The sequence below is a fragment of the Mustelus asterias genome, chromosome 6, assembly GCF_964213995.1.
Source record: "Mustelus asterias chromosome 6, sMusAst1.hap1.1, whole genome shotgun sequence".
NCBI lineage: Eukaryota > Metazoa > Chordata > Chondrichthyes > Carcharhiniformes > Triakidae > Mustelus > Mustelus asterias.
This window is the reverse complement of record NC_135806.1, coordinates 138,207,895-138,234,316: the sequence shown is the minus strand read 5'-3', so window position 1 is coordinate 138,234,316 and position 26,422 is coordinate 138,207,895. Positions and strand designations below refer to the sequence as shown.

The 26,422-nt window shown below is 43.2% G+C and overlaps 1 protein-coding gene across 1 annotated transcript in view; it reads left to right on the top strand.

Moving 5' to 3' along the window:
• Positions 1-23,223, top strand: part of cfap99 (cilia and flagella associated protein 99) — a 128,492-nt gene extending 105,269 nt beyond the window's left edge. Inside the window, exons 12-15 of the mRNA XM_078213891.1 lie at positions 4,221-4,372; positions 12,213-12,424; positions 13,763-13,940; positions 23,043-23,223. Of these exons, the coding sequence (XP_078070017.1) occupies positions 4,221-4,372; positions 12,213-12,424; positions 13,763-13,940; positions 23,043-23,153 (653 nt within the window). The 3' untranslated portion in view covers positions 23,154-23,223. The remainder of the gene's footprint in view (positions 1-4,220; positions 4,373-12,212; positions 12,425-13,762; positions 13,941-23,042) is intronic.
• The last annotated feature ends 3,199 nt before the right edge of the window (positions 23,224-26,422 follow it).

The window sequence follows — 26,422 nt, the reverse complement described above, 5'->3', positions numbered from 1 at the left end:
GTGGGCCTCCAGCATGTTCTGATCACCAGGTGTATGTCAGGAGGGACTGGTTGAGATTATGAATGAACAATTTAACATGGGGCTCTATCGAGTAAAGTCCTGATGTGCAGAGTTAAATATATGCAAATAGGAATTTGAACTTTTAAATTTGGGATTCCCGTTATGTCAGTGACCCGGGGCAGAGGCAATCGAGCAGGCAAATTCCTCTGGCTTTAAAAACTGTTTTGGGACTCACTCGATTTTCTGCTGTTCCTGCCCCCCCACAGAAACAGGAATGGAATATCCCCCACCACCCCAGTTAAATGGGAACTCCACAGATGCCTGATCTGCTAAGTATTTCCAGCATTTCCTGTTTTTATTTTAAATAATATTTCAATTACATAGCATTGCAGTACTTTCATCAAAAGCACGGCATCCTATGTTTTACCATTTGAAAATCATTAGTTTATATCAATGTACATTGACTTGCAGATAGTGAGGAACATTGTCAGAGGCTACAGAAGGATATAGATAGGCTGGAAATTTGGGCAAGGAAATGGCAGATGGAGTTCAATCCTGATAAATGCGAAGTGATGCATTTTGGTGGGAATAATGTAGGGAGGAGCTACACGATAAATGGAAGAACCATAAAGGGTGTAGAGACGCAGAGGGACCTGGGTGTGCAAGTCCACAGATCTTTGAAGGTGACGTCACAGGTGGAGAAGGTGGTGAAGAAGGCATATGGCATGCTTGCCTTTATAGGACGGGGCATAGAGTATAAGAGTTGGGGTCTGATGTTGCAGATGTATAGAACGTTGGTTCGGCCGCATTTGGAATACTGCGTCCAGTTCTGGTCGCCACACTACCAGAAAGACGTGGAGGCTTTGGAGAGAGTACAGAGGAGGTTTACCAGGATGTTGCCTGGTATGGAGGGGCTTGGTTATGAGGAGAGATTGGGGAAACTGGGGTTGTTCTCCTTGGAAAGACGGAGGATGAGGGGAGACTTAATAGAGGTGTATAAAATTATGAAAGGCATAGATAGGGTGAACGGTGGGAAGCTTTTCCCCGGGTCGGTGGTGACGTTCACGAGGGGTCATAGGTTCAAGGTGAAGGGGGGGAGGTTTAACACAGATATCAGAAGGACATATTTCACACAGAGGGTCGTGGGGGCCTGGAATGTGTTGCCGGGCAAGGTGGTGGAGGCGGACACACTGGGAACGTTTAAGACTTATCTAGACAGCTATATGAACAGAGTGGGAATGGAGGGATACAAAAGAGTGGTCTAGTCTGGACCAGGGAGCGGCGTGGGCTAATTGTTCCTTGTTTCTCGTTTCAAGGCTTCATTCTATGATCATCTTGCTGGTGCCAGTACAGAGCGAGACTGCGGATAGTTGGGAACCTGTCTCGGGGGCAGGGAATTCATATGGTGTTCGTGGAAGTGGAAATGACTAGGGTTGGGAAGCATTTCCCGATCAGGGCCATTGTGATCTCCTGGACTCGTTTCGATCGCCTCAGGGGGTCGGAGAGGAATTTCCCAGATTTTTTTCCCCATATTGGCCCTGGGGTTTTTCACTCTGGGTTTTCGCCTCTCCCTGGAGATCACATGGTCTGGAATGGGGGGGTGGGGGTGAGTTAATAGGTTGTAATGAACAAAGCATCGTAGCTCTGAGGGACAGCTCGGTGGATAGGATTTTGGTATGTAGATAGGCTGGAAAATTGGGCGGGGATCCTGGATTCAGGATTCAATCCTGGACCGGGGAGCGGCGCGGGCTTGGAGGGCCGAAGGGCCTGTTCCTGTGCTGTATTGTTCTTTGTTCTTTGTTGTTCTTTGTACATATTTTGTAAAGTAGCTGCACATTATATGGTCTGTATTTAGTGTTAGATCTGATCACTTATATTAGAGTGCTGATTGGCTTTAGAACCATAGAACCATAGAAAATTACAGCTCAGAAACAGGCCTTTTGGCCCTTCTTGTCTGTGCCGAACCATTTTATGCCTAGTCCCACTGACCTGCACTTGGACCATATCCCTCCACACCCCTCTCATCCATGAACCCGTCCAAGTTTTTCTTAAATGTTAAAAGTGACCCCGCATTTACCACTTTATCCGGCAGCTCATTCCACACTCCCACCACTCTCTGCGTGAAGAAGCCCCCCCTAATATTCCCTTTAAACTTTTCTCCTTTCACCCTTAACCCATGCCCTCTGGTTTTTTTCTCCCCTAGCCTCAGCGGAAAAAGCCTGCTTGCATTCACTCTATCTATACCCATCAAAATCTTATACACCTCTATCAAATCTCCCCTCAATCTTCTACGCTCCAGGGAATAAAGTCCCAACCTATTCAATCTCTCTCTGTAACTCAGCTTCTCAAGTCCCGGCAACATCCTTGTGAACCTTCTCTGCACTCTTTCAATCTTATTTACATCCTTCCTGTAACTAGGCGACCAAAACTGTACACAATACTCCAAATTCGGCCTCACCAATGCCTTATATAATCTTACCATAACACTCCAACTTTTATACTCGATACTCCGATTTATAAAGGCCAATGTACCAAAGGCACTCTTTACGACCCTATCCACCTGTGACGTCACTTTTAGGGAATTCTGTACCTGTATTCCCAGATCCCTCTGTTCAACTGCACTCTTCAGAGTCCTACCATTTACCCTGTACGTTCTACTTTGGTTTGTCCTTCCAAAGTGCAATATCTCACACTTGTCTGCGTTAAATTCCATTTGCCATTTTTCAGCCCATTTTTCTAGTTGGTCCAAATCCCTCTGCAAGCTTTGAAAACCTTCCTCACTGTCCACTACACCTCCAATCTTTGTATCATCAGCAAACTTGCTGATCCAATTTACCACATTATCATCCAGATCGTTGATATAGATGACAAACAACAATGGACCCAGCACCGATCCCTGTGGCACACCACTAGTCACAGGCCTCCACTCAGAGAAGCAATCCTCCACAACCACTCTCTGGCTTCTTCCATTGAGCCAGTGTCTTATCCAATTTACTACCTCCCCATGTATACCCAGCGACTGAACCTTCCTAACTAACCTCCCATGAGGGACCTTGTCAAAGGCCTTGCTGAAATCCAGGTAGACAACATCCACCGCCTTCCCTTCATCCACTTTCCTGGTAACCTCCTCGAAAAATTCTAATAGATTGGTCAAACATGACCTACCACGCACAAAGCCATGTTGACTCTCCCTAATAAGTCCCTGTCTATCCAAATATTTGTAGATCCTATCCCTTATCACACCTTCCAATAACTTGCCCACCACCGACGTAAAACTTACTGGCCGATAATTTCCCGGATTTCTTTTGGAACCTTTTTTAAACAACGGAACAACATGAGCCACCCTCCAATCATCCGGCACCTCCCCCGTGAATACTGACATTTTAAATAGGTCTGCCAGGGCCCCTGCAAGTTCAACACTAGCTTCCCTCAAGGTCTGTGGGAATACCCTGTCCGGTCCTGGGGATTTATCCACTCTGATTTGCCTCAAGACAGCGAGCACCTCCTCCCTTTTAATCTGTAAAGGTTCCATGGCCTCCCTACCAGTTTGCCCTATTTCCGTAGACTCCATGCCCGTTTCCTCAGTAAATACAGATGCAAAAAAACCATTTAGTATCTCCCCCATCTCTTTTGGTTCCATACACAGTGTACCACTCTGGTCTTCAAGAGGACAAATTTTATCCCTCACTATCCTTTTGCTCCTAACATACCTATAGAAGCTCTTTGGATTTTCCTTCACTCTGTCTGCCAAAGCAACCTCATGTCTTCTTTTAGCCCTCCTGATTTCCCTCTTAAGTAGCTTCTTGCACTTTTTATACTCCTCGAGCATCTGATGTGTTCCTTGCTGCCTGTACATTTCATACAACTCTCTCTTCCTCTTAATCAGTGTTACAATCTCCCTCGAGAACCAAGGTTCCTTATTCCTATTTACTTTGCCTTTAATCCTGACAAACTCTGCACTCTCAAAATTTCTCCTTTGAAGGCCTCCCACTTTCCATTTACATCCTTACCAGAGAACAGCCTGTGCCAATCCACACTTCCCAGATCCCTTCTCACTTCATCAAATTTGGCCTTTTTCCAGTTCAGAACTTCAACCCGAGGACCAGATCTATCCTTATCCACGATCAGGTTGAAACTAATGGCATTAGTTTCATTTGTTTTGAGATTAACCAATGGTGCTGATCATTATTGAGTATTTGTGATGGATGATTTTTTTGCAGCTAAGGAATTGAATAAGGAAACAGAAGAAATGCTTCAGCAGGCCTTGGAGAAGACGAATGAAGAAATTAGGAAAAAATCGGAGCTGATCCGTGAAATTCGGGCAATGCAAATGGCACCAACGTTTAAACATAAACTTCTGGATTTAACCAAAGTAAGTATGAATTGTCAAAAGCTGAAGATTAACTTTGCAAAAATCTAAATATACAAATAGTTATGTGTTTGCCTGTGTGTATGTGCCAGCCTTATCACATAGCCCTTGGAATCAGATTTTTACAGCACAGAAGACCATTCAGCCTAAAGGCTCATTACCACTGTAATCCAAAACTAATCCCACTGCCTTTGCCTCCCCCCAAGGCTCTGTGCCTTCTCCACTTTTCAAATGTTTATCCAATTTTCATTTAAACAATATAAATGTATATGCTTCAACTGCTCCCTGTGGCAAAGCATTCCAAACTCCACCAACAATTCTGTGTGAAGAAATTGAACTTAATGACAATTTGAAATTCATGACGCTGTGTCACTGACTTCTCAACCAGAGGACATAATCCTTTGCCATTCACTATCAAAACTCTTCATAACTTAAAAAGTCTCCTTGCAGCCTTCTCTGTCCCAATGGAAATAGTTGCAGTATTTCAATTCTCTTGTAATTATAGCTTCCATCCCTGTCTTCACCCTGCTGTCAGTGCCCATCTGTTCACCATGGTTATAATGTTCTAAGACGCTGACTCCTTGCTAAGGTACAATTTCATGTGAGATTGTGGTACCCAGTTCACACACTTACTGAGCTGGATCAGAATTTTGATGTAGACAGCGACAGAATGTGGAACTATCCTGGTCTGCACGGCATTCATCTTTATAGAATGGAAACAGAGTGTTAAAAATATGAAATTTAAACGGAAGATGCTAGAAATACACAGCATATCCATCATCCTTTGAAAGGAGATCCTGCCAAGCCAGTGCTGAGACCATAAACCTTCTTTCCTTTTCCAGGGGGTTACAAACTTCCAGCATTTTATGCTTTTATTGCATAATCATGTGCAACTTGGATGAAACACATATTGAAGGTCCCTCTGCTCTGGATAAACATGATCCTTACACCTCAAACCTGAAGGGCTGCCTGTCTTCCTTAGTTCACTGGTAGTAGCATCCTTTACCATTAATAGGAAGTTCAAGGATTCTAGATGTGGATTGAGTGGTAAAACTCCATGAATGGAAGAAAATAAACCTTCACTTGTACAGTTTTCTATGGGACACTCCCAAATTGGAAAGAAATGCTAATTTATTTTAATGAAGAGATTTAAAGTGACTTATAAAGATCTTGGCATGAATATGACATAGATAAAATTTATTCAGTCACGGTATCATTTGTAAATTGAACACAATTAAACAACAAACATATTTGGAGTCATACGTTCTACATTAACTCTTGTTATTGATATACTTGACAAATTTGATTGAGTTTTTTGAAGGGGTAACCAAGAAGGTAGATGAGGGCAGTGCAGTTGATGTTGTCTACATGGACTTTAGCAAGGCCTTTGACAAGGTACCGCATGGTAGGTTGTTGCATAAGGTTAAATCTCACGGGATCCAGGGTGAGGTATCTAAATGGATACAAAATTGGCTTCTTGACAGAAGCCAGAGGGTGGTTGTAGAGACTTGTTTTTCAAACTGGAAGCCTGTGACCAGTGATGTGCCTCAGGGATCAGTGCTGGGTCCATTGTTATTTGTCATTTGTATTAATGATTTAGATGAGAATATAGGAGGCATGGTTAGTAAGTTTGCAGATGACACTAAGATTGGTGGCATTGTGGACAGTGAAGAAAGTTATCTCCAATTGCAACGGGATCTTGATCAATTGGGCCAGTGGGCTGACGAATGGCAGATGGAGTTTAATTTAGACAAATGCGAGGTGATGCATTTTGGTAGATTGAACCAGGGCAGGACTTACTCAGTTAATGGTAGGGCATTGGGGAGAGTTACAGAACAAAGAGATCTAGGGGTACATGTTCATAGCTCTTTGAAAGTGAAGTCACAGGTGGACAGAGTGGTGAAGAAGGCATTCGGCATGCTTGGTTTCATCGGTCAGAACATTGAATACAGGAATTGGAATGTCTTGTTGAAGTTGTACAAGACATTGGTAAGGCCACACTTGGAATGCTGTGTGCAATTCTGGTCACCCTATTATAGAAAGGATATTATTAAACTCGAAAGAGTGCAGAAAAGATTTACTAGGATGCTACCAGGACTTGATGGATTGAGTTATAAAGAGAGGATGGATAGACTGGGACTTTTTTCTCTGGAGTGTAAGAGGCTGAGAGGTGATCTTTTATCGAGGTCGATGAAATAATGAGGGGCACAGATCAGATAGATAGTCATTATCTTTTCCCAAAGGTAGGGGAGTCTAAAACTAGAGGGTAAAGGTTTAAGGTGAGAGGGGAGAGATACAAAAGTGTCCAGAGGGGCAATTTTTTCACACAGAGGGTGGTGAGTGTCTGGAACAAGCTGCCAGAGGTAGTAGTAGAGGCGGGTACAATTTTGTCTTTTAAAAAGCATTTAGATAGTTACATGGGTATAGAGGGATATGGGCCAAATGCGGGCAATTGGGATTAGCTTAGGGGTTTTAAAAAAAAAGGGCAGCATGGACAAGGTGTTGCTGTAAACCTCTATGACTCTAAATACACACTTCCTGATTGTCCAAAGCATGTCCACCTTTACAAGGCACAAGTCAGGAGTGATGGAATACTCTCCACTTGCCTGGATTAGTGCAGCTCCAACAACACTGAAGAAGCTCGACACCATCCAGGACAAAGCAGCCCTCTTGATGGCTACCCTTTCCACAAACATTCAACCGGTCACCATTGTTGCACAATGGCAGCAGTGTATACCATCTACAAGATGCGGTGCAGGAATTCACCAAGGCTTCTTAGGCAACACCTTCAAAACCCACAATCACTCACTTGAAGGACAAGGGCAGCAGGTACCAGGGAACACCACCACATGGAGGTCCCCTCCAACTCACACACCATTCTGACTTAGAAAGATATCGCTGTTTCTTCACTGTCATTGGGTGAAATTCCAGGAACTCGCTACCTAACAGCACTGTGGATGTACCTATGCCTCAGGGACTGCAGCGGTTCAGGAAGGTAGCTCACCACCACCACCTCGAGAGCAACTAGGGATGGACAACAAATGCTGGCCTAGCCAGCGACGTCCACATCCCGTAAATAACTTTTTAAAAATGCAACATAATAACAATTACGTTTGGCAGATGCATTCACCTATGACACAGGTTTTGATGCAGTGACATTTGAATCAGTTTTTTGTATGTTTAAACACAGTTACTATATCTGGAAAGGGACACCCAATTACTGATTTCATGCTTGTGCCTTTCACTACCCCATGACACCACAGAATGCTACACAATCGTCCAATTTACATTTGAAGTGCATTCATTGTTATTATGTAGTCAAATAATTTATGCAGAAAGTTTTAAAACAGCAAACAAGATAAATGGTGACTTGATGAGTTACTTATGTTGATTGAAGGATAAATATGGCTGGGATATGGGGAGATCTCCACTGTTCTTCATCAAAATATTGGCATTGGTTCACTTGAACAAATAGATGGGTAGCAGGGCTTGAAGCGCAACCTTCTGACTCAGAGACAGGTGTACAAATTGTTGAGCCAATTAACAATTTTAATATCTGATCTTGCGGGGCAGAATCACATGAACATTTAACTCACAGGGATAACATTTTAATTCCTCATCCACCTCCCTCCCTGTTCCATGCCAAAGCACCTAGAAAAGTAACACAATGTTAACAGCAATGTGCAAATACATACCACCGTTTATTCTTCCCTTCTCTCTTACCTGTGCCAGGGAATCAGAGAATCCCAGAATGGTTAAAGCACAGGGACCATTTTCCCCATCACGCCTGTATCAGTGTTCCAAATGAGTAATTCACCGAGCCCCATTCCCCTCTTTCTCCCTGTAACCCAGCACATCATTCCTTTACAGATAACAGTCTCATTCCCTTTCGAATGCTTCAATTGAACCTGCCTCCACCACTCATTCAGACAGTGCATTCCAGACCTTAACTACTTGCTGCATGAACAAAGCAAAATAATTACTCTTGGGCTATGAAAAGAAGAGCTTCTTCCTCAGCACATTTTCAACTAACTTCCTCTATTTTCCTCTTCCTGAAGGCATCGACTCCTTAGCTGAGCACATAATTCCATAGTTGTTGAGCACATTCCGTTATTTGCCCATGTTGCCATTACTCACAAGTATATCTTGACAGAGGAGATGACAGTCACGTCAGTGGGCAAAATCTTGTGTCTGTCTCTGTGTACTACAGACCTCCCAACAGCCAGCGTGAAGTGGAAGAACTGATATGTCAGCAGATTATGGGAAAATGTAAAAACAAAGGGGTTGTTGTGATGGGCGATTTTAATTTCCCCAACATAGACTGGCATTCCTTTAGTGCCAGGGGCTTGGACGGGGCAGAGTTTGTTCAGTGTGTCCAAGAGTGCTTCTTGAGGCAAAATATGTGGATAGTCCAGTTCGGGAAGGGGCGACCTTAGACCTGGTTCTGGGAAACGAGCACGGACAGATGATTGATGTCTCAGTTTGGGACCATTTTGGGAAGTGATCACAATTCTATACATTTCAAACTTCTTCTAGAAAAGGATAGAAATAGTCCCAGAGTGAAAGTACTAAATTGGGGAAGGCTAACTGCGACAGTATTAGGCAGAAGCTAGGGAATGTAGACTGGGGGCGTCTGTTTGAGGGTAAATCCACATCTGATATGTGGGAGTATTTTAAAAGTCAGTTGTTCACAATTCAGGACAAAATATGTCCCTGTAAAAATGAAGGATAAAGATGGCAAGATTCAGAAACCCTGGATGACAAGGGATTGTGAGCTTAGTGAAAAAGAAGGAGGCATACATAAATTTCAGGAAATTGAATTCGGATAAGGCTCTTGAGGAATACAAAGATAGCAGGAAAGAGCTTAAACATGGACTGAGGAGGGCAAAAAGGGCAATGAAATGTCCTTGGCAGGCAGGATTAAGGAGAATTCCAAGGTTTTTTTTGCGTATATAAGGAGGACGAGGGTAACTAAGGAAAGGGTAGGTCCACTCAAGGCCAGTGGAGGGAATTTGTGTGTAGAGCCAGATGAGGTGGGTGAGGTTCTTAACGAGTCCTTTGCGTCAGTATTCACAAAGGAGAAGAATGTGGTGGATGGTGAGTGTAGAAAGGAGGATGTTGACATTCTAAGACATGTTGAGATAAAAAGGGAGGAGGTATTGAGGTTTTGAAAAACATTAAGGTGGATAAGTCCCCAGGCTCAGATAGGGTCTATCCCAGAATACTGAGAGAGGCGGGGGAAGAAATTGCTGAGGCCTTGGCCAAAATCTTTGTATCGTCTTAAGTCACAGACAAGGTACCAGAGGATTGGAGAGTAGCAAACATTGTTCCTCTGTTTAAAAAAGGCAGAAGAGACAATCTGGGAAATTATAGGCCTGTGAGCCTTACATCAGTGGTGGGGAAATTATTGGAGAAGATTCTTAGGGACAGGATGTTCTCACATCTGGAAGAGAATAGGCTTATTTGTGATAGGCAGCATGGTTTTGTGAAGGGGAGGTCGTGACTCACAAACTTGATTGAGTTCTTTGAGGAAGTGACAAGAAAAATTGACTAGGGCAGGGCAGTGGATGTTGTATACATGGACTTTAGTGAAGCCTTTGATAAGGTTCCTCATGGCAGGCTGATGCAGAAGGTGAAGTCATATGGGATCCAAGGTGTGCTTGTAAAATGGATACAAAACTAGCTTGGACATTGAAAGCAGAGAGTAGCAGTGGAAGAGTACTTTTCTAACTGGAGGTCTGTGACAAGCCGTGTTCCACAAGGATCAGTGCTGGGGCCTCTGTTGTTTGTAATCTATATAAATGATTTGGGGGAAAATGTAGATGGTCTGATTCATAAATTGGCAGATGATACTAAAATTGGGAGAGTAGCGGATAATGAGGAGGATTGTCAGAGGATACAACAGGATATAAATCGACTGGAGACCTGGGCCAAAAGATGGCAGATGGAATTTAACCCAGACAAATGTGAGGTGATGCGGGAAGGTCTACTGCAGAAGGAAACTATACAGGAAATGGTAGAGCCCTTAGAAATATTAGCTCACAGAGGGATCTAGGCGTGCAGATCCACAGTTCCCTGAAGGTGGCAACTCAGGTGGACAAGGTGGGCAAGAAGGCATATGGCATGCTGGTCTTCATTGGTTGGGGCATTGAGTATAGGAATTGGAAAATCATGTTGCAGCTGTAAAAGACTTTGGTGAGGCCGCATTTAGAGTATTGTGTACAATTCTGGTCGCCACACTACTGAAAGGATGTTGATGCATTGCAAAGGGTGCAGAAGAGATTTACCAGGATGTTGCCTGGTTTGGAGGATATGGACTATGAAGAAAGATTGAACAAACTTGGATTGTTTTCATTGGTGCGTCAGAGGATGAGGGGTGACCTGATAGAGGTTTACAAGATTATGACAGGCTTGGATAGAGTGGATAGTCAGAGTCTTTTTCCCAGGGTTGAAAGGTCAATTACTCGGGGGCATAGGTTGAGAGTGCGAGGGGGGAAGTTTAAAAGAAATGCAAGGGCCAAGTTTTTCACACAGAGGGTGGTGAATGCCTGGAACGTGCTGCTGGAGGAGGTGTTGGAAGCAGATTCTATAACAATGTTCAAGAGGCATCTGGATCGATACATGAATAGGCAGGGAATAGAGGGATATGGACCACGTAGAGGCAAGAAAATATTAGATTAGAGAGGCATCTGTGTTTAAAAAAAAGGTTGGGGTGTGTTATCGACCCTAATAGTCACATTTTAATTTGATGTTTTTAAGTTTCTTTTGTACTTTGATTTCTGTTCGGGCTGTTCCCCCTCCTTTTTGGGGAGCTGCCCCTTTTACTTTGTCCTGACTTAATTTGAGTTTGTTTATTTGGTTTGACCTAAAAAGAAGGCAAGACTTGGTAGGCCGAAGGGCCTGTTCCTGTGCTGTACTGTTCTTTGTTATTTATGGTGAATTTGGGCAGCTGGGGACCATATCGCTTTCCCGCCTCCATCCCAATTAACTTTATGTACAGCCTTCCCATACAACTGCCAATTGAAGCCCTTAAGAGGGCAATTTTTACCCACTAAGGCCTTGTCCTGGTATCACTGCTATTAACCAAGTGGTGGGAAGGGCATTCATTATGCAGGGAACTTGTCAAGTAAACCATGGTGTGTTTGCTTGAGAGTTCAGGAGGCATTGGGGTGAGCCCTTGGTCAAAGGCACTCATGTGATCACAAACACCCAGTATTAGGAAGGTGTGTGGGAGGGCACCTCACCTTTGCTGCTGCCCCATCCCCTGTGACCCCCATCTCGCAGCCCCCTTACTATCATCATTTTCCTGTGTCTGGGTCCCTCCTTGATCCAATGCCTCAGGTAGACGCAGTACTGGCAATAGCCACTGCCCCCCCAGTGGCTTTGCAGAATACAGAAGAGCTGCCATCCTCTGATTGGTCAGTCGCCTTCATTGGGCAGGGCTTCCTGGGGTAATATTTAACTTTGTTGTCTGGGGTGGGGTAACTCGGCAGAGCAATTTCACAGTTTATTGCAAAACTGACCCGAGTTTCATTCTATTAAAACCAATGCACAAAAACTGTGCAGTCTATAATGAGGCGACTATCAGATTTAATAGGTTACTTACCACCCAAGGAGTGAAGCTAAACATTCAATACTTTTTGGTTTTTATTTGCATTAAGAATATTCACAATTTTTCTTCAAAATGCCAAAATAGATTTGCCCTAAAAAAAAACTTCTATTGTATTTATATTTCTTCTGATTTCATCCATTGTTCAATAACTACTATTCTTTTTTATGAATTTGCCTCTTTAAAGTTATTAATTTATATGATGTAGTCATATCTCATGTAATTGAACCTCAGCCAGCTGGTCATAACCTTTTGAATGAGATGTCAATAGTTGAGTTACGAGAGCGCTTGGGACTGCTGAAGGAGGCACAGCTTAAGGCAGAAGAAGATAAGCGAGACCGGATCCTGAATGAAAAGCAAGCAAAGGAGCAGCTCCTTTTGGATAAATTGCAACAGATCTCCCTGCACAGAGAAGCTTTGAGCAAAAAAGCAGTGATCAGGCATAGGTAGGTTATCAAAGCACTGTTCAAAACAGTGCTCATACATTGATACATGGTGATGCATCGTGATCAAAGCAAATTTTCTCGGTTATCATAAATGTAGATTGATAAATCATTTATTTCTCCACTACAGAAATTACCTTCCAAAAGCAAGTTATATGCAAGCAATGCAGTCACATGGTGGATAATGCAAATAATATTACTTAAATTCTGAATTTTCCTTTGTTTTGCTTTTGCTCGTGCTCTCTTAGCTGTGCTCCTTTTTGGTTATGGTTATGATTTGATGACACGGGGTATTCCATTGTTTCCTTATTTTCTTCATGAGAAAGGGTATACACTATAATGTACGAGCTTGCATTATTTTACTTGTTGTGAAATAAAAACAGAAAATGCTGGAGATATTCCCTGTATCAGACTGCATCTGTGGAGTAAGAAACAGAGTTTAATGTTTGAGGTCAATGATCTGACAAAGTCAACCTTAAGCCATAACTCATTTTCTCTCTCCACTGGCAGTTGACCTGCTGTCTGTTTATAGTGTTACAAGTCAGGTCGGATACTTCAAGGTGTTCGATGAAACTCGCCGAAACTGTAACGTTTTACGTTGAATTTGGCTAGGATGACCATGAGATGTTTCACTTCAGGTGTGATTGAACTGAGCCACAAGAAGCTTTTATCAAAAACAAAGTTTAATTAAGAATATTGTTGACATGTACAGTAAGACACTTAGCAAGAACTTTTAACAATTACAAACAAGAAACACAACAACACAATAATGTATAACTCTTAAGGAAATATCTCTAGTGTGTTCCACTTGAGTAATGCCCACTTGTTACATGAATCCAGCCCCCTGAGTTGAATGCTGAAAATCCCTTGTGAAGAAACTCAGAAGAGGTTGCAGTCGAATCTGTTTCCCAAAACACAGCTTTTTTAAGGCAGAACCAAACAAAGTGAAAAGAAAACAGAAAGAGACTGCTTCTTCGCTTGCTGCTAAACTGCTTCCTAAAAACGAAACTGAAAGCCCAAAGGAAAATCCCCTATCACCTGACTGCCATAAATGAAACTGAAAGCTCTATCACCTGACTGCCACATCTTAGCTCCACCCCTCAATGACATCGCTGAAGCTGGAATCTGCCTGATCTTTTAAAAACAAACCTTTCTTAAAGGTACACCCACATGACAATAGCATTTTTTGTTTTGATTTCAGATTTCTAATTTCCGGCAATATTTTGAGTTTTGTATAACTGTATAGTTCATTGTGTTTGGACCCACTCAGGTGGAAGCAGATTTCTACCAATACTAAAGCTGTGAAAAATGATCAAAAATGTCTCTTTTTTTCCAATATAGGGAAGAAGAATTGAAAAAGCTGAAGTCATCCAACTTACTGATAAACAACCAGCAGTTGGCTGAGCTCCAAAAGAAGCTCGAAGAAAAGAGAAAGGAGCATCACAAACTGAACGAAATACGAAACATGAACACTCAAGAAAACCTAGAAAGAAGTCTGGGAAGCTCGATTTTAAACAGGGTAAGACACCTTTGGTGACAACCATAAAGAGGGTTTTAACCATAGAATCACTGTTCAGGCTGAAACCAGTTGTACTAAGTCTTGTGCTTTTGTGTGACTCCGAGCTCTGTGTCATATCACATCTTTAGTTTATTTTTAAAAATGTATTTATGGGATGTGGATGCCGCTGGTTAGATCAGCATTTATTACCCATCCCTAGTTGCCCTTGAGAAGGTGGTCATGAGCTCCCTTCTTGAACTGCTGCAGTCTCTGCGGTGTAGGTACACCCACAATGACCCTGAGACACTGAAGGAACAGTGATATATTTCCAAGTCAGGATGATGAGTAACTTAGAGGGGAGCCTCCAGGTGGTGGTGTTTCCAGGTACCTGCTGCTCTTGTCCTTCTAGATGGTAGTGGTCGTGGGTTTGGAAGGTGCTGTCTAAGGAACCTTGGTGAGTTCCTACAGTGCATCTTGTAGATGGTACACACCATAGCCACTGTTTGTTGGTGATGGAAGGAGTGAATGTTTGTGGCAGGGGTAGCAATCAATGGTAAGCCCATCCCTCTCCTCTCTTAATTTTCACCAACCCAATGGAAGTTGCCTGTTTTAATCCCTAGTTATCACTCCCTCACCTTTTTTTTAATGCTTTCATCACCTTGAGGATTGATACTGCAGTGGTCTTCTAGCTAGGTTGATTAGTGATACAGACTTTCTCCCAGGCACTTATCCTCATTAGGTTTCACTGATTCATCATTAATCATTAAACAATACAGTGGAGGAGAGGGTCATTTGGTCAGTTTAGCCTGTGCTACAGTTGTCCAGTTAGTCCCACTCCACTTTTTTTTCGCCATAGCCCTTTAAGAATTTTAACTTCAAGTATTTAGCCAATTCTCTTTTGAATGTCTCTATTGAATCTGCTTCCATTGCATCTTTTGGCTGCTCATTTCCGTTTATAACTCGCTGTGTAAAAAAAGGTTCTCCTCGTGTCACCCCTAGTGCCACCCACGTTGAATCTGTGACCTTTGGTTACAGAACTTTCTGCTGCTGGAAACATTTCCCCCTTACCCCATCAAAATGGTTCATGTTTTTAAACACTTCCATCAAATCTCCTTTTAACCGTCTCTGCTATAAGGAGAACAATCCCATCTTTTACAGCCTTTCCACATAACTGAACTCCCTTATCCTTAGTCCCATTATAGTAAATCTTTTCTTCACTCTCTTCAAATCCTTGACATTTTTTCTGAAGTGTGCTCCCATGATTGAACGATATTCCAGCTGAGGCACTGTTTTATAAAAGTTTAGCACAATAGTGTTTTTACTTTGTTCCTCTATTAATAAAGCCAAAGATCCCACCTGCTTTTTAACAGCTCTAACCTTTCTGCCACCGTCAAAGATTTGTGTAAAATAAGGTTACATTTCCTTGTTCCTGCCTTCAGGTCTTTCATGAACTTGCTCCACCCAATCCATCTATGGATCGTCCCATAAACCCCTCGTCTTCTGGCTTCAGTTTATAACTTGCTTCCCACTGAGAGGCCATTCTTTAAGCTCCGGAATTTTCTTCCAAAACATTTATCTTGTTATTCACTTCAAAAGTCTTCTTTTAGTCCTCCAAACCTCATTCCTGTCCACTGTTTTGCTTGTTAACTAATTCAAATCTGAGTTGAAACATTTCTGTCTCTTGTTTGAATTTTTAATTGTTCCCCCCCCCCGCCCTGCATTCCAGTTTGTCTGTGCCATGAGTGGTCAGAGAACAGGCAAAATAGATACTCTGTAATTGCCCAAACAGAGGGACAAAAATTACTAAAACAAAAGTATAATAATGCAGATGCTAGAAATCTGAAATAAAACAGAAAATGCTGAAAAATCACTGGTGCAGGTTGGGCAGGAGGCAAACCTTGCTGCTCTGCTATGCAGTAGATATCGCTTCAACGCCTCTGACATTATAGTGGCATGAAGTGTTCATCATAGAGATTGGCTTTTGCTGTTAACATTTTGAGTTATTTGTGGTTTGAGATTATCTTCTGGGAGTGCTCATCTTTTCCTATCTGGAGATAATCAGTCATTTAATCCTTCCAGCAGCACCATCTAGTGTCTTTACTTTCACACTGTTTTATATAATCTGCAAAGTAAGCAGGAGTGAAAACAGCAAGCACTGCTCAGTACTTCATGTATTGCCCAAATGCCTGAATTTTAATCTATTTATCTTCTTTTCATTCCTTACCCTTTTCCTCATTGACCTAGAATGAATCCCAATCCAATGCCTCAGGAGATTTCACCCTTGTCTTATACGACACCTCTCTTTAATTCTGGCGTCACCCCGACACCTCACATTCCTGTGATTCTGACTTGTCCCTTTACCCCACCACTGACCTCCCGAAATCTCTCAGCCTCTACCCTTTTGAAGATGCTCTGTAAACCACCTCTTTGACCAAATGTTTGCTCACTGCTTCTAATATCCCCTTTTTTTGGCTCTGCATCCATATGCTCCTCAGCGAAGCACCATGAAGCATCGTCTTTGTTAAAGGTGGCATTTGATTCCAATCCAGAGACTACAGTGGGCAAAGTTCCTGTGTGATAGCTAGATGAGAACAGCTTGACTGATTTTTCCTGTCAGATGGTGACGTATAGGGAGTCTGGCCTCGAACAAGATCCTTTTTAAGCAAGGCATGTATAAGAAGTCACAATCATAGGAATGGGAGGTGTAAAGGGAGAAGGCAGACTATGTAGCGGTACATATTGGTACCGCTGATGTGGGTAGGAAGGGAGAAGGGGTCATGAAAAGGGAGTACAGGGAATTAGGGAGACAGCTGAGAAAGAGGAAAGCAAAGGTAGTAATCTCAGGATTACTGCCTGTGCCACGGGAAGGTGAGGGCAGGAATGGAGTGAGGTGGAGGATGAATGTGTGGCTGAGGGACTGGTGCAGGGGGCAGGGATTCAGGTTCCTGGACCATTGGGACCTCTTTAGGGGCAGGGGTGATCTGTATACAAAAAACGGGTGGAACTTGAATCACACGGGGACCAATATCCTGGCCGGTAGGTTGGCTAAGGCTACTGGGGAGAATTTAAACTAGATAGGTTGGGGGGAGGGGAGCTAGAAGAGTTGACTAGGATCAAGGAACTAATTGATGGGGGGGAGGATGCAGGGGTAAGGGGAATTACAAAATTAATGGTAGAGGAGAGGGTGCAAGTGAATGAAGGCGGTAATTTAGATAAGGGAGTAGAGGGAGACGGTGTTCGCGACTCATCAAAGCGGGTTCAGATAAAAGCTGGAATAAGGACACTTTGCCTGAATGCACGAAGCATTCGGAACAAGGTGAATGAGTTGATGGTGCAAATCAGCACAAGTGGGTACGATCTAGTGGCCATTACAGAAACGTGGCTGAAAGGTGACCAGGACTGGGAGATGAATATCCAGGGGTATCAGGCGTTTAGGAAGAATAGACAGGAAGGAAAAGGTGGTGGGGTCGCGCTATTAATAAGAGATAATATCAGGGTAGTACTGAGGGATGACATAGGCTCTGAGGAACAAAACGTGGAATCATTATGGGTAGAGATGAGGAATAGTAGAGGGAGAAAGACACTAGTAGGTGTGGTATATAGGCCCCCAAATAATAATGTTGAGGTAGGGAGGGCTGTAAACAAGCAGATAAGGGATGCGTGTAAAAACGGAACGGCAATAATCATGGGGGACTTCAACATGCACATTGACTGGCAGACTCAAGTCGGTAAGGGTGGAATGGAGGAAGAGTTCTTAGAATGCTGTCGGGATAGTTTCCTTGAACAGCATGTTACGGAACCGACGAGGGAACGAGCTATTTTGGATCTGGTATTGTGTAACGAGGTAGGTAGAATTAAGGATCTTATTGTGAAGGACCCTCTTGGGTCTAGTGACCACAATATGGTCGAATTTCTGATTCAGATGGAAGAGGAGAAAGTTTGGTCTCAAACCAGTGTCCTCTGTTTGAACAGAGGGAAATATGATAGGATGAGGGATGAATTGGCTAAGGTAGACTGGGAGAGCAGGCTGGCAGGTAGGATAGCTGAGGAACAGTGGAGGATTTTTAAGGAGATCCTTTTCAGTTCTCAGCAAAAATATATTCCAGCAAAAAACAAGGATTGTAAGAAAAGGGAGAACCAGCCGTGGATAACGAAGGAAATAAAGGAGAGTATTAAAATAAAAACAGCTGCGTACAGAGTGGCCAAAAATAGTGGAGAAACAAGTGATTGGGAAAAATTTAAGAAACAACAAAGAGAGACTAAGAAAGCGATAAAGAAAGGAAGGATAGACTATGAAGCTAGGCTAGCAATTAATATAAAAAATGATAGTAAAAGTTTTTATAAATATATAAAAAGGAATAGAGTGGCTAGAGTGAATGTTGGACCCTTGGAGGACAAGAGGGGGGAGTTAATAGTGGGAAATGAGGATATGGCTGAGTCTTTAAATACGTTTTTTGTGTCGGTCTTCACGGTGGAGGACACAAATAGTTTGCCAAATATTAACGATAGAGGGTTGGCAGCAGGAGAAATACTTAATACGATTAATGTTACCAGAGAGGCAGTGCTGGGTAGACTAATGGGACTAAAGGTGGACAAGTCCCCGGGTCCGGATGGAATGCATCCCAGGGTATTGAAAGAAATGTCAGAGGTAATAGTGGATGCGTTAGTGATTATTTATCAAAACTCGTTGCATTCTGGGGTAGTGCCGGTTGATTGGAAAACGGCTAATGTAACGCCGCTGTTTAAAAAAGGAAGGAGACAAAAGGCGGGTAACTATAGGCCGGTCAGCTTAACGTCTGTAGTAGGGAAAATGCTGGAATCCATTATTAAAGAGGAGATAGCAGGGCATCTGGATAGAAATGGTTCGATCAATCAGACGCAGCATGGATTCATGAGGGGAAAGTCGTGCTTGACGAACATGTTGGATTTTTATGAAGATGTGACTAGGGCGGTTGATGGAGGAGAACCGGTGGATGCGGTGTTTTTGGATTTCCAAAAGGCGTTTGATAAGGTGCCCCATAAAAGGCTGCTGAAGAAGATTAGGGCACACGGAGTTGGGGGTAGTGTGTTAAAGTGGATTGGGGACTGGCTATCCGACAGGAAGCAAAGAGTCGGAATAAATGGGTGTTTTTCCGGTTGGAGGAAGGTAACTAGTGGCGTGCCGCAGGGATCGGTACTCGGGCCGCAACTGTTTACCATTTATATAGATGATCTGGAGGAGGGGACGGAGTGTAGGGTAACGAAGTTTGCAGACGACACAAAGATAAGTGGAAAAGTGAATCGTGTGGAGGACGGAGAAGATCTGCAGAGAGATTTGGACAGGCTGAGTGAGTGGGCGAGGATATGGCAAATGGAGTATAACGTTGAGAAATGCGAGGTTATACACTTTGGAGGAAATAATAACAAATGGGATTACTATCTCAATGGAAACAAATTAAAACATGCTACCGTGCAAAGGGACCTGGGGGTCCTTGTGCATGAGACGCAAAAGCCCAGTCTGCAGGTACAACAGGTGATCAAGAAGGCAAATGGGATGTTGGCCTATATTGCGAGGGGGATAGAATATAAAAGCAGGGATGTCTTGATGCACCTGTACAGGGCATTGGTGAGGCCGCAGCTGGAATACTGTGTGCAGTATTGGTCCCCTTATATGAGGAAGGATATATTGGCATTGGAGGGAGTGCAGAGAAGGTTCACCAGGTTGATACCGGAGATGAGGGGTTTGGATTATGAGGAGAGGCTGAGGAGATTGGGTTTGTACTCGTTGGAGTTTAGAAGGATGAGGGGGGATCTTATGGAGACTTATAAGATAATGCGGGGGCTGGATAGGGTGGAGGCGGAGAGATTCTTTCCACTTAGTAAGGAAGTTAAAACTAGAGGACACAGCCTCAAAATAAAGGGGGGTCGGTTTAAGACAGAGTTGAGGAGGAACTTCTTCTCCCAGAGGGTGGTGAATCTCTGGAATTCTCTGCCCACTGAGGTGGTGGAGGCTACCTCGCTGAATATGTTTAAAGCGCGGATGGATGGATTCCTGAGCGGTAAGGGAATTAAGGGTTATGGGGATCAGGCGGGTAAGTGGTACTGATCCACGTCAGATCAGCCATGATCTTATTGAATGGCGGGGCAGGCTCGAGGGGCTAGATGGCCTACTCCTGCTCCTATTTTTTATGTTCTTTTATTTATGTTCTTTATTCCACCATTGGGTTACCACATTCAAACACAATCTCATCGTCATCCATAGTACATTAGCAATGGTTAACAATCAAGAGCAGGAACCATAGAATCGTGGAATCCCCACAGTGCAAAATGAGGCCATTTGGCCCATCGAGCCTGCACTGACAACAATCCCACCCGGGTCCTATCCCCGTAACCCCACATATTTACCCCGCTAATCCCCTGACATTGAGGAACAATTTAGCGTGGCGAATCAATCTAACATGCTCATCTTTGAACTGTGGGAGGAAACTGTTGCACCCGGAGGAAACCCACGCAGACACGGAGAACATGTAGACTCCACACAGACAGTGATCCAAGGCCGGAATCGAACTCAAGTCCTTGGCGCTGCAAGGCAGCAGTGCTAACCATTGTGCCACCGTGCTACCCCGCCATGATTGATGTTATCCACCTTTGCCGAGGGAGACTGAGATAGTGCCCCAACTGCTCGCTAATCAGGCTAACTAACTCACTCATGGACAAGTCATTAATTCATAACTTCAGTGTTGAAATTACTGTTTTACATTGTGTGATGTATTTACCAAAGGAGTCATTGGAAAAGCTCTCCATTTTATACATGAATAACACAATGATATCACCCATTAAATAAATAATTTCAGTGAGTGACCTGGTTTGTGAAGTGGGTCTTTCACCTCCAAATCTCTCATGTCAGTTCGATCTAAAGATCTACCTGAAATAAATATCTTAACCAAGTTCCCAATGGGTTTGATCCTAATTTAGTGTTGAATTATTTCTATTTCAATTCTAAATTTGTTGTTTCACTGCATAAATAGAGGGATACAAGTGATACTAAATTGGGCAGACTCCAGTTGTGGGATTAGTTTAGAATTGCTCCAGCAATGTGCCAGCATAGACACAATGGACAACATGCTCACTTCCTTGTGCATTGTAAACTTTGATGGCTTTGGAAGTGCAAATGTTATGTTAGCACAGCCAGGGATGCTTCTCTGTCGTCAAGATTGATGCATGCTACTGAGGAACAAAGGAGATTTAATTTGTGTCGACTAACGCAGTACCTCTTCTGGGTCTGATTAATGCTGAGATTGTGGGCAGGATTTTGAGTTTTGGGTCATGACCTTAACACGGAGGTAAAATGGGGTCCCAACCCAAGACTGTATAGAAAATGGTTAATCGGCAATGATTTTCAATGAATTAACCAATTAGTGGCACTTGCTGTCTAACAAAGCTTGGAGAGTGGGCTCTTAGAGTCATAGAGGTTTACAGCGGAAACAAGCTCTTTGGCCCAACTTGTCCATGCAGCCCTTTTTTTTAAACCCTGAAGCTAGTACCAATTGCCCGCATTTGGCCCATATCCCTCTATACCCATCTTACCCATGTAACTGTCTAAATGCTTTTTAAAATACAAAGTTGTACCCGCCTCAACTACTACCTCTGGCAGCTTGTTCCAGTCACTCACCACCCTCTGTGTGAAAAAATTGCCCCTCTGGACACTTTTGTATCTCTCCCCTCTCACCTTAAACCTATGCCCTCTAGTTTTAGACTCCCCTACCTTTGGCAAAAGATATTGACTGTCTAAACTAATCTATGCCCCTCATTATTTTATAGACTTCTATAAGATCACCTCTCAGCCTTCTACGCTCCAGAGAAAAAAATCCTAGTCTATCCAGCCTCTCCTTATATCACAAATCATCAAGTCCTGATAGCATCATAGTAAATCTTTTCTGCACTCTTTCTAATATTCTTTCTATAATAGGGTGACCAGAACTGCACACAATATTCCAAGTGTGGCCTTATCAATGTCTTGTACAAATTCAACAAGACGTCCCAACTCCTGTATTCAATGTTCTGACCAATGAAACCAAGCATGCTGAATGCCTTCTTCACCACTCTGTCCACCTGTGACTCCACTTTCAGGGAGCTATGAACATGTACCCCTAGATCTCTTTGTTCTGTAACTCTCCCCAACACCCGACCATTAATTGCCCTGGTTCAATCTACCAAAATGCATTTGTCTAAATTAAACTCCATCTGCCATTCGTCAGCCCACTGACCCAATTGATCAAGATCCCATTGCAATCTGAGATAACCTTCTTCACTGTCCACTATGCCACCAATCTTGGTGTCATCTGCAAACTTACTAACCATGTCTACTAAATTCTCATCCAAATCATTAATATAAATGACAAATAACAGTGGACCCAGCACTGATCCCTGAGGCACACCGCTGGTCACAGGCTTCCAGTTTGAAAAACAACCCTCTACAACCACCCTCTGGCTTCTGTCATCAAGCCAATTTTGTATCCATTTAGCTACCTCACCCTGGATCCCATGAGATTTAACCTTATGCAACAACCTACCATGCGGTACCTTGTCAAAGGCCTTGCTAAAGTCCATGCAGACAACACCAACTGCACGGCCCTCATCTACCTTCTTGGTTACCCCTTCAAAAAACTCAATCAAATTTGTGATACATGATTTTCCACTCACAAAGCCATGCTGACTGTCCCTAATCAGTCCTTGCATTTCTAAATGCCTGTAGATCCTGTCTCTCAAAATACCTTCCAACAGCTTACCTACCACAGATGTGAGGCTCACTGGTCAGTAGTTCCCAGGTTTTTCCCTGCAGCCCTTTTTAAACAAAGGCACAACATTTGCCACCCTCCAATCTTCAGGCACCTCATCTGTGACTATCGATGATTCAAGTTGAAGTTGGAGGAGCAGTAAGTAGCCCTCAAGCTCAAAAGGAGCTACAGTCTGCCATTTCAGGTAAAGGTGTCTTCATAGGCATCCTTTCGGCAAGTTTCAAAACTTTTAAATTAAAAAGCCATCACTTGCAGTCTTAATAGGCTCACCTTAATTGCCTCCTGCCACATGATAGCAGTCACACCTTATGTATCTAATGGAATATTTATGTACAATTCTATCTAGAAATCAAAGGAAATTCGCTGGTTCAAGAACATGGAAGACAGCCGTGAAAACAAGATCCAGTTGCTTAACCTTCGTAGAATGGCTTCTAGTGTGACTCAGAAAGCATCGTAATACCGTGCTGTTCCGTGGAGTGGGTGGCACATCATGACACACAGAGGACATTTTCCCAAAAACCACTCCAAACTACATCTGCACTTTAAGGAGCAATATTATAGCATATTCATTGTTACACAAACACCATGAAATAATGTTCCTAATAAATATGAAACTTTAGTTTACAAAGTAATTGAAATCTGAATCTATTTCTAATGTCATATGCAACAGGGTATTTATGAATACAACATGTTGATGGATCACAGGCCTGAATGTTAATCCATTTCTTCCTCCACAGTTGGTGACCTGATGAGTATTTCCAGCATTTTTTGCTTTTATTACAAGTTAAGGGTATGCAGTACATGGAAGCAAATGGTATGGACTTGCATCTTGTCCTTCTCTTTCCTGGGGCTGTGTACAGATGCTATTGTGATAGTTTTTGTACTGTGATATGAGATGTTGTCCATGGACAGCATTTATTCCAATTCAATCAGTAACCTTATTTTTAAGTGAATTTTAATTGCTTTCACTGGAAGTTGGCGGTATTATCATCAGTGATCAGTGAATTCACTCAAAACTCATTAGTGCTTTAAGCTGAATGGTTTTCTGTGAAATGTTCAACTTCTGACCAGATTTTGCTTGTATGACCTGTACATGTCAATATACTTTTGGTGTTACTTTCCAATTTGCATTGTATACACATTAGAAAACGCTTTGTACTTTCAGTACGCCACCAGGCTTCCCACGTCTCCCTGAGCAGGAAGTAAATTTATCATTGGATAATGTGTTTATTGCTTCTCTGTTGACACAATGAGATGGTCATAGATCTGTAACTTTAACCTATCACAAAATGATTTAGCAAATGGTATTTAAACAGTGCACTAATTTGTTTTAAAAAAATAGAAATGATGTGAGAATTTTCCACTCTGGAAACTAAATGTGATTGTAGTGGCAAAGTGGCACATTTCCCATAAGCTGGCATGGCACATTTCTGTGCCAGATCATCGACTTTTCAGCTCATTATTTATGCATAAACGTGAAGCATATCTTATCTTGTGGCAGGGTGGGCTGGGAATCATCGTCAGATCATCTTTCGGGGAGCCATATTTCAACCACATCTGCACACATCATTCATTGTTTGCACCCCAGAACTGGTGAGTGAGAAGGAAGAAGCCTTCGAGATCCAAGTTCATTGTCTCCAAGGGAGTTGTCATTATCCTTTTGGTGCCGTCGGCTCCAATGCTGATGACACCTAAATGATCTACAGAAGAGAGTTGCCATCTCTGGTTGGATATATTCCAGGAGATGTCATCACATTACATACCACCTTCAAACGATCCATCCCCAGCTATTGGTCGTCCAACATATCAATCATCCTAGAGCTCTGCCTTTCCGTGGCTTTTCAACATATCTTGGTTGTGATTTTTGAAGATCTTTTGAAAAACTCTATGTTGTTCTTCAACATTGGACAGCCTCCTATTGACCTGTCAATTTTGAAAGCCCAACAACTGTCCTTAATTAGACAGTCTTTCCACCTTTTGGCCACTAGTTGGCCAATCTAGAGAAATCACAGCTTGGTGACTGTTTCCCATACAGTGCAGACTTCTGATCCCCATTTGACCCCGACATAGGTGGCCCAGAACTGGGAAATCCTGCCAAAGGAACCTACAGACTGGGTGGTCATGTAATGACATGGTTATTTAAGAGGCCATGTGATGGAAGAGCAGAAGTTTTCTCTAAAGCACAGGAAGAGTATACACACGCAACAGCTACTCAGACTAATGAATAAACTAGTTTGTCCTTGGTTGCCAGTCTTTCTACATGGTGTCAGGAGTTGGCAGTATGGCACAAGGACTTTGCTACTTCGACCCTCCTATGTTTGATAAAACATTGCAGACAGCTGGACCAAGTTTGAAAATGAGTGGCATATATATTGCTATGCTGGATTATTGGATAAATCCAAAAAAGGTGTAGGCTTACATCTTACTAAATCTAGCAGGTTCTGAGGTAGTCGAGAAATTTGAATCAAGGCAAAACACTGTGGATGCTAGAATCTGAAACATAAACAGAAAACACTGGAAAGTCTCAGCAGGTCTGACAGCCTCTGTGGTGAGAAAATAGCCATGATGTGGAGATGCCGGTGTTGGACTGGGGTAAGCACAGTAAGAAGTCTCACAACACCAGGTTAAAGTCCAACAGGTTTAATTGGCAGCACTAGCTTTCGGAGTCTCAGGCTCCTTCATCAGGTGAGTGAGGACTTGTGTTCACAAACAAGTCATATACAGACACAAACTCAATTTACAAGATAACCAGGACCTTGAGGGCCCTGACTGGCTTCCAGGTGTCAGGGACACATCCATGACACCCTCTTCATCCTACTACCTCTGAGATGCCCCGGTGACAGGGGTGGGGGGGGGGGGGCGGGGGTGGTCAGAAGTTGTAGCCACAGCCACAGTCTCCTGGGTGGAAGGCTTGGCACGGGTTCACGCCCTTCCTCCTCCCTCAGGGTTCCTATGGGCTCCTGGGTTACTCCATGGACAATGGTGCTTCTGCAATGAGCTCCAGAAACTCCAGCTCACCTGGCCCTGCCAGTCCTGAAGGACCACCTGCATTCTTGCCATGGTGGTCGAGCCCTCTACGATGGCCCTCAGCAGGGGCCACTTGTCAATGGCAGCAGCAAGTGCCCCCGAGACTGGGCCACGCTCTGCAAACCCTCAACCATGACCAGTGACTGATCTCTTCAGCCACGTATTTATCTGTTATATCCTGCTATTTCTAATCTGACTAGCATGTGGCACTGGTAATAATCCTGAGATCACTACCTTTGAGGTCCTACTTTTTACTTCCTAACTCTTAATTCTCCTTTTAGGACCTCATCCTTTTTTTCACCTCTGTCGTTTGTACCAATGTGTACCATGACCATTGGCTGTTCACCCTCCCCCTTCAGAATGTCCTATAACCGCTCCGAGACATCCTTGACCTGAGCACCAGGGAGGCAACCTGCCATTCTAGAGTCTCGTTTGTGTCTACAGAAATGCCTATTCCCCATACAATTGAATCCCCTATACCTATTGTTTTTCCACACTTTTTACTCCTTCCCTATGCAGCAGAGCCAATTAGACTGTTGCTGTTTTCACCTGAGAGTCCATTCCCCTCAACAGTAGCCAGAGAGGTATATCTGTTTTATGGGGAATGGCCACATCAGATTCCTTCACTGCTTGCCTTGTCCCTCTTGCTCTGCCTGGTGGTCACCCATTCCCTTCATGTCTGTGGAGTCTGAGCCTGCA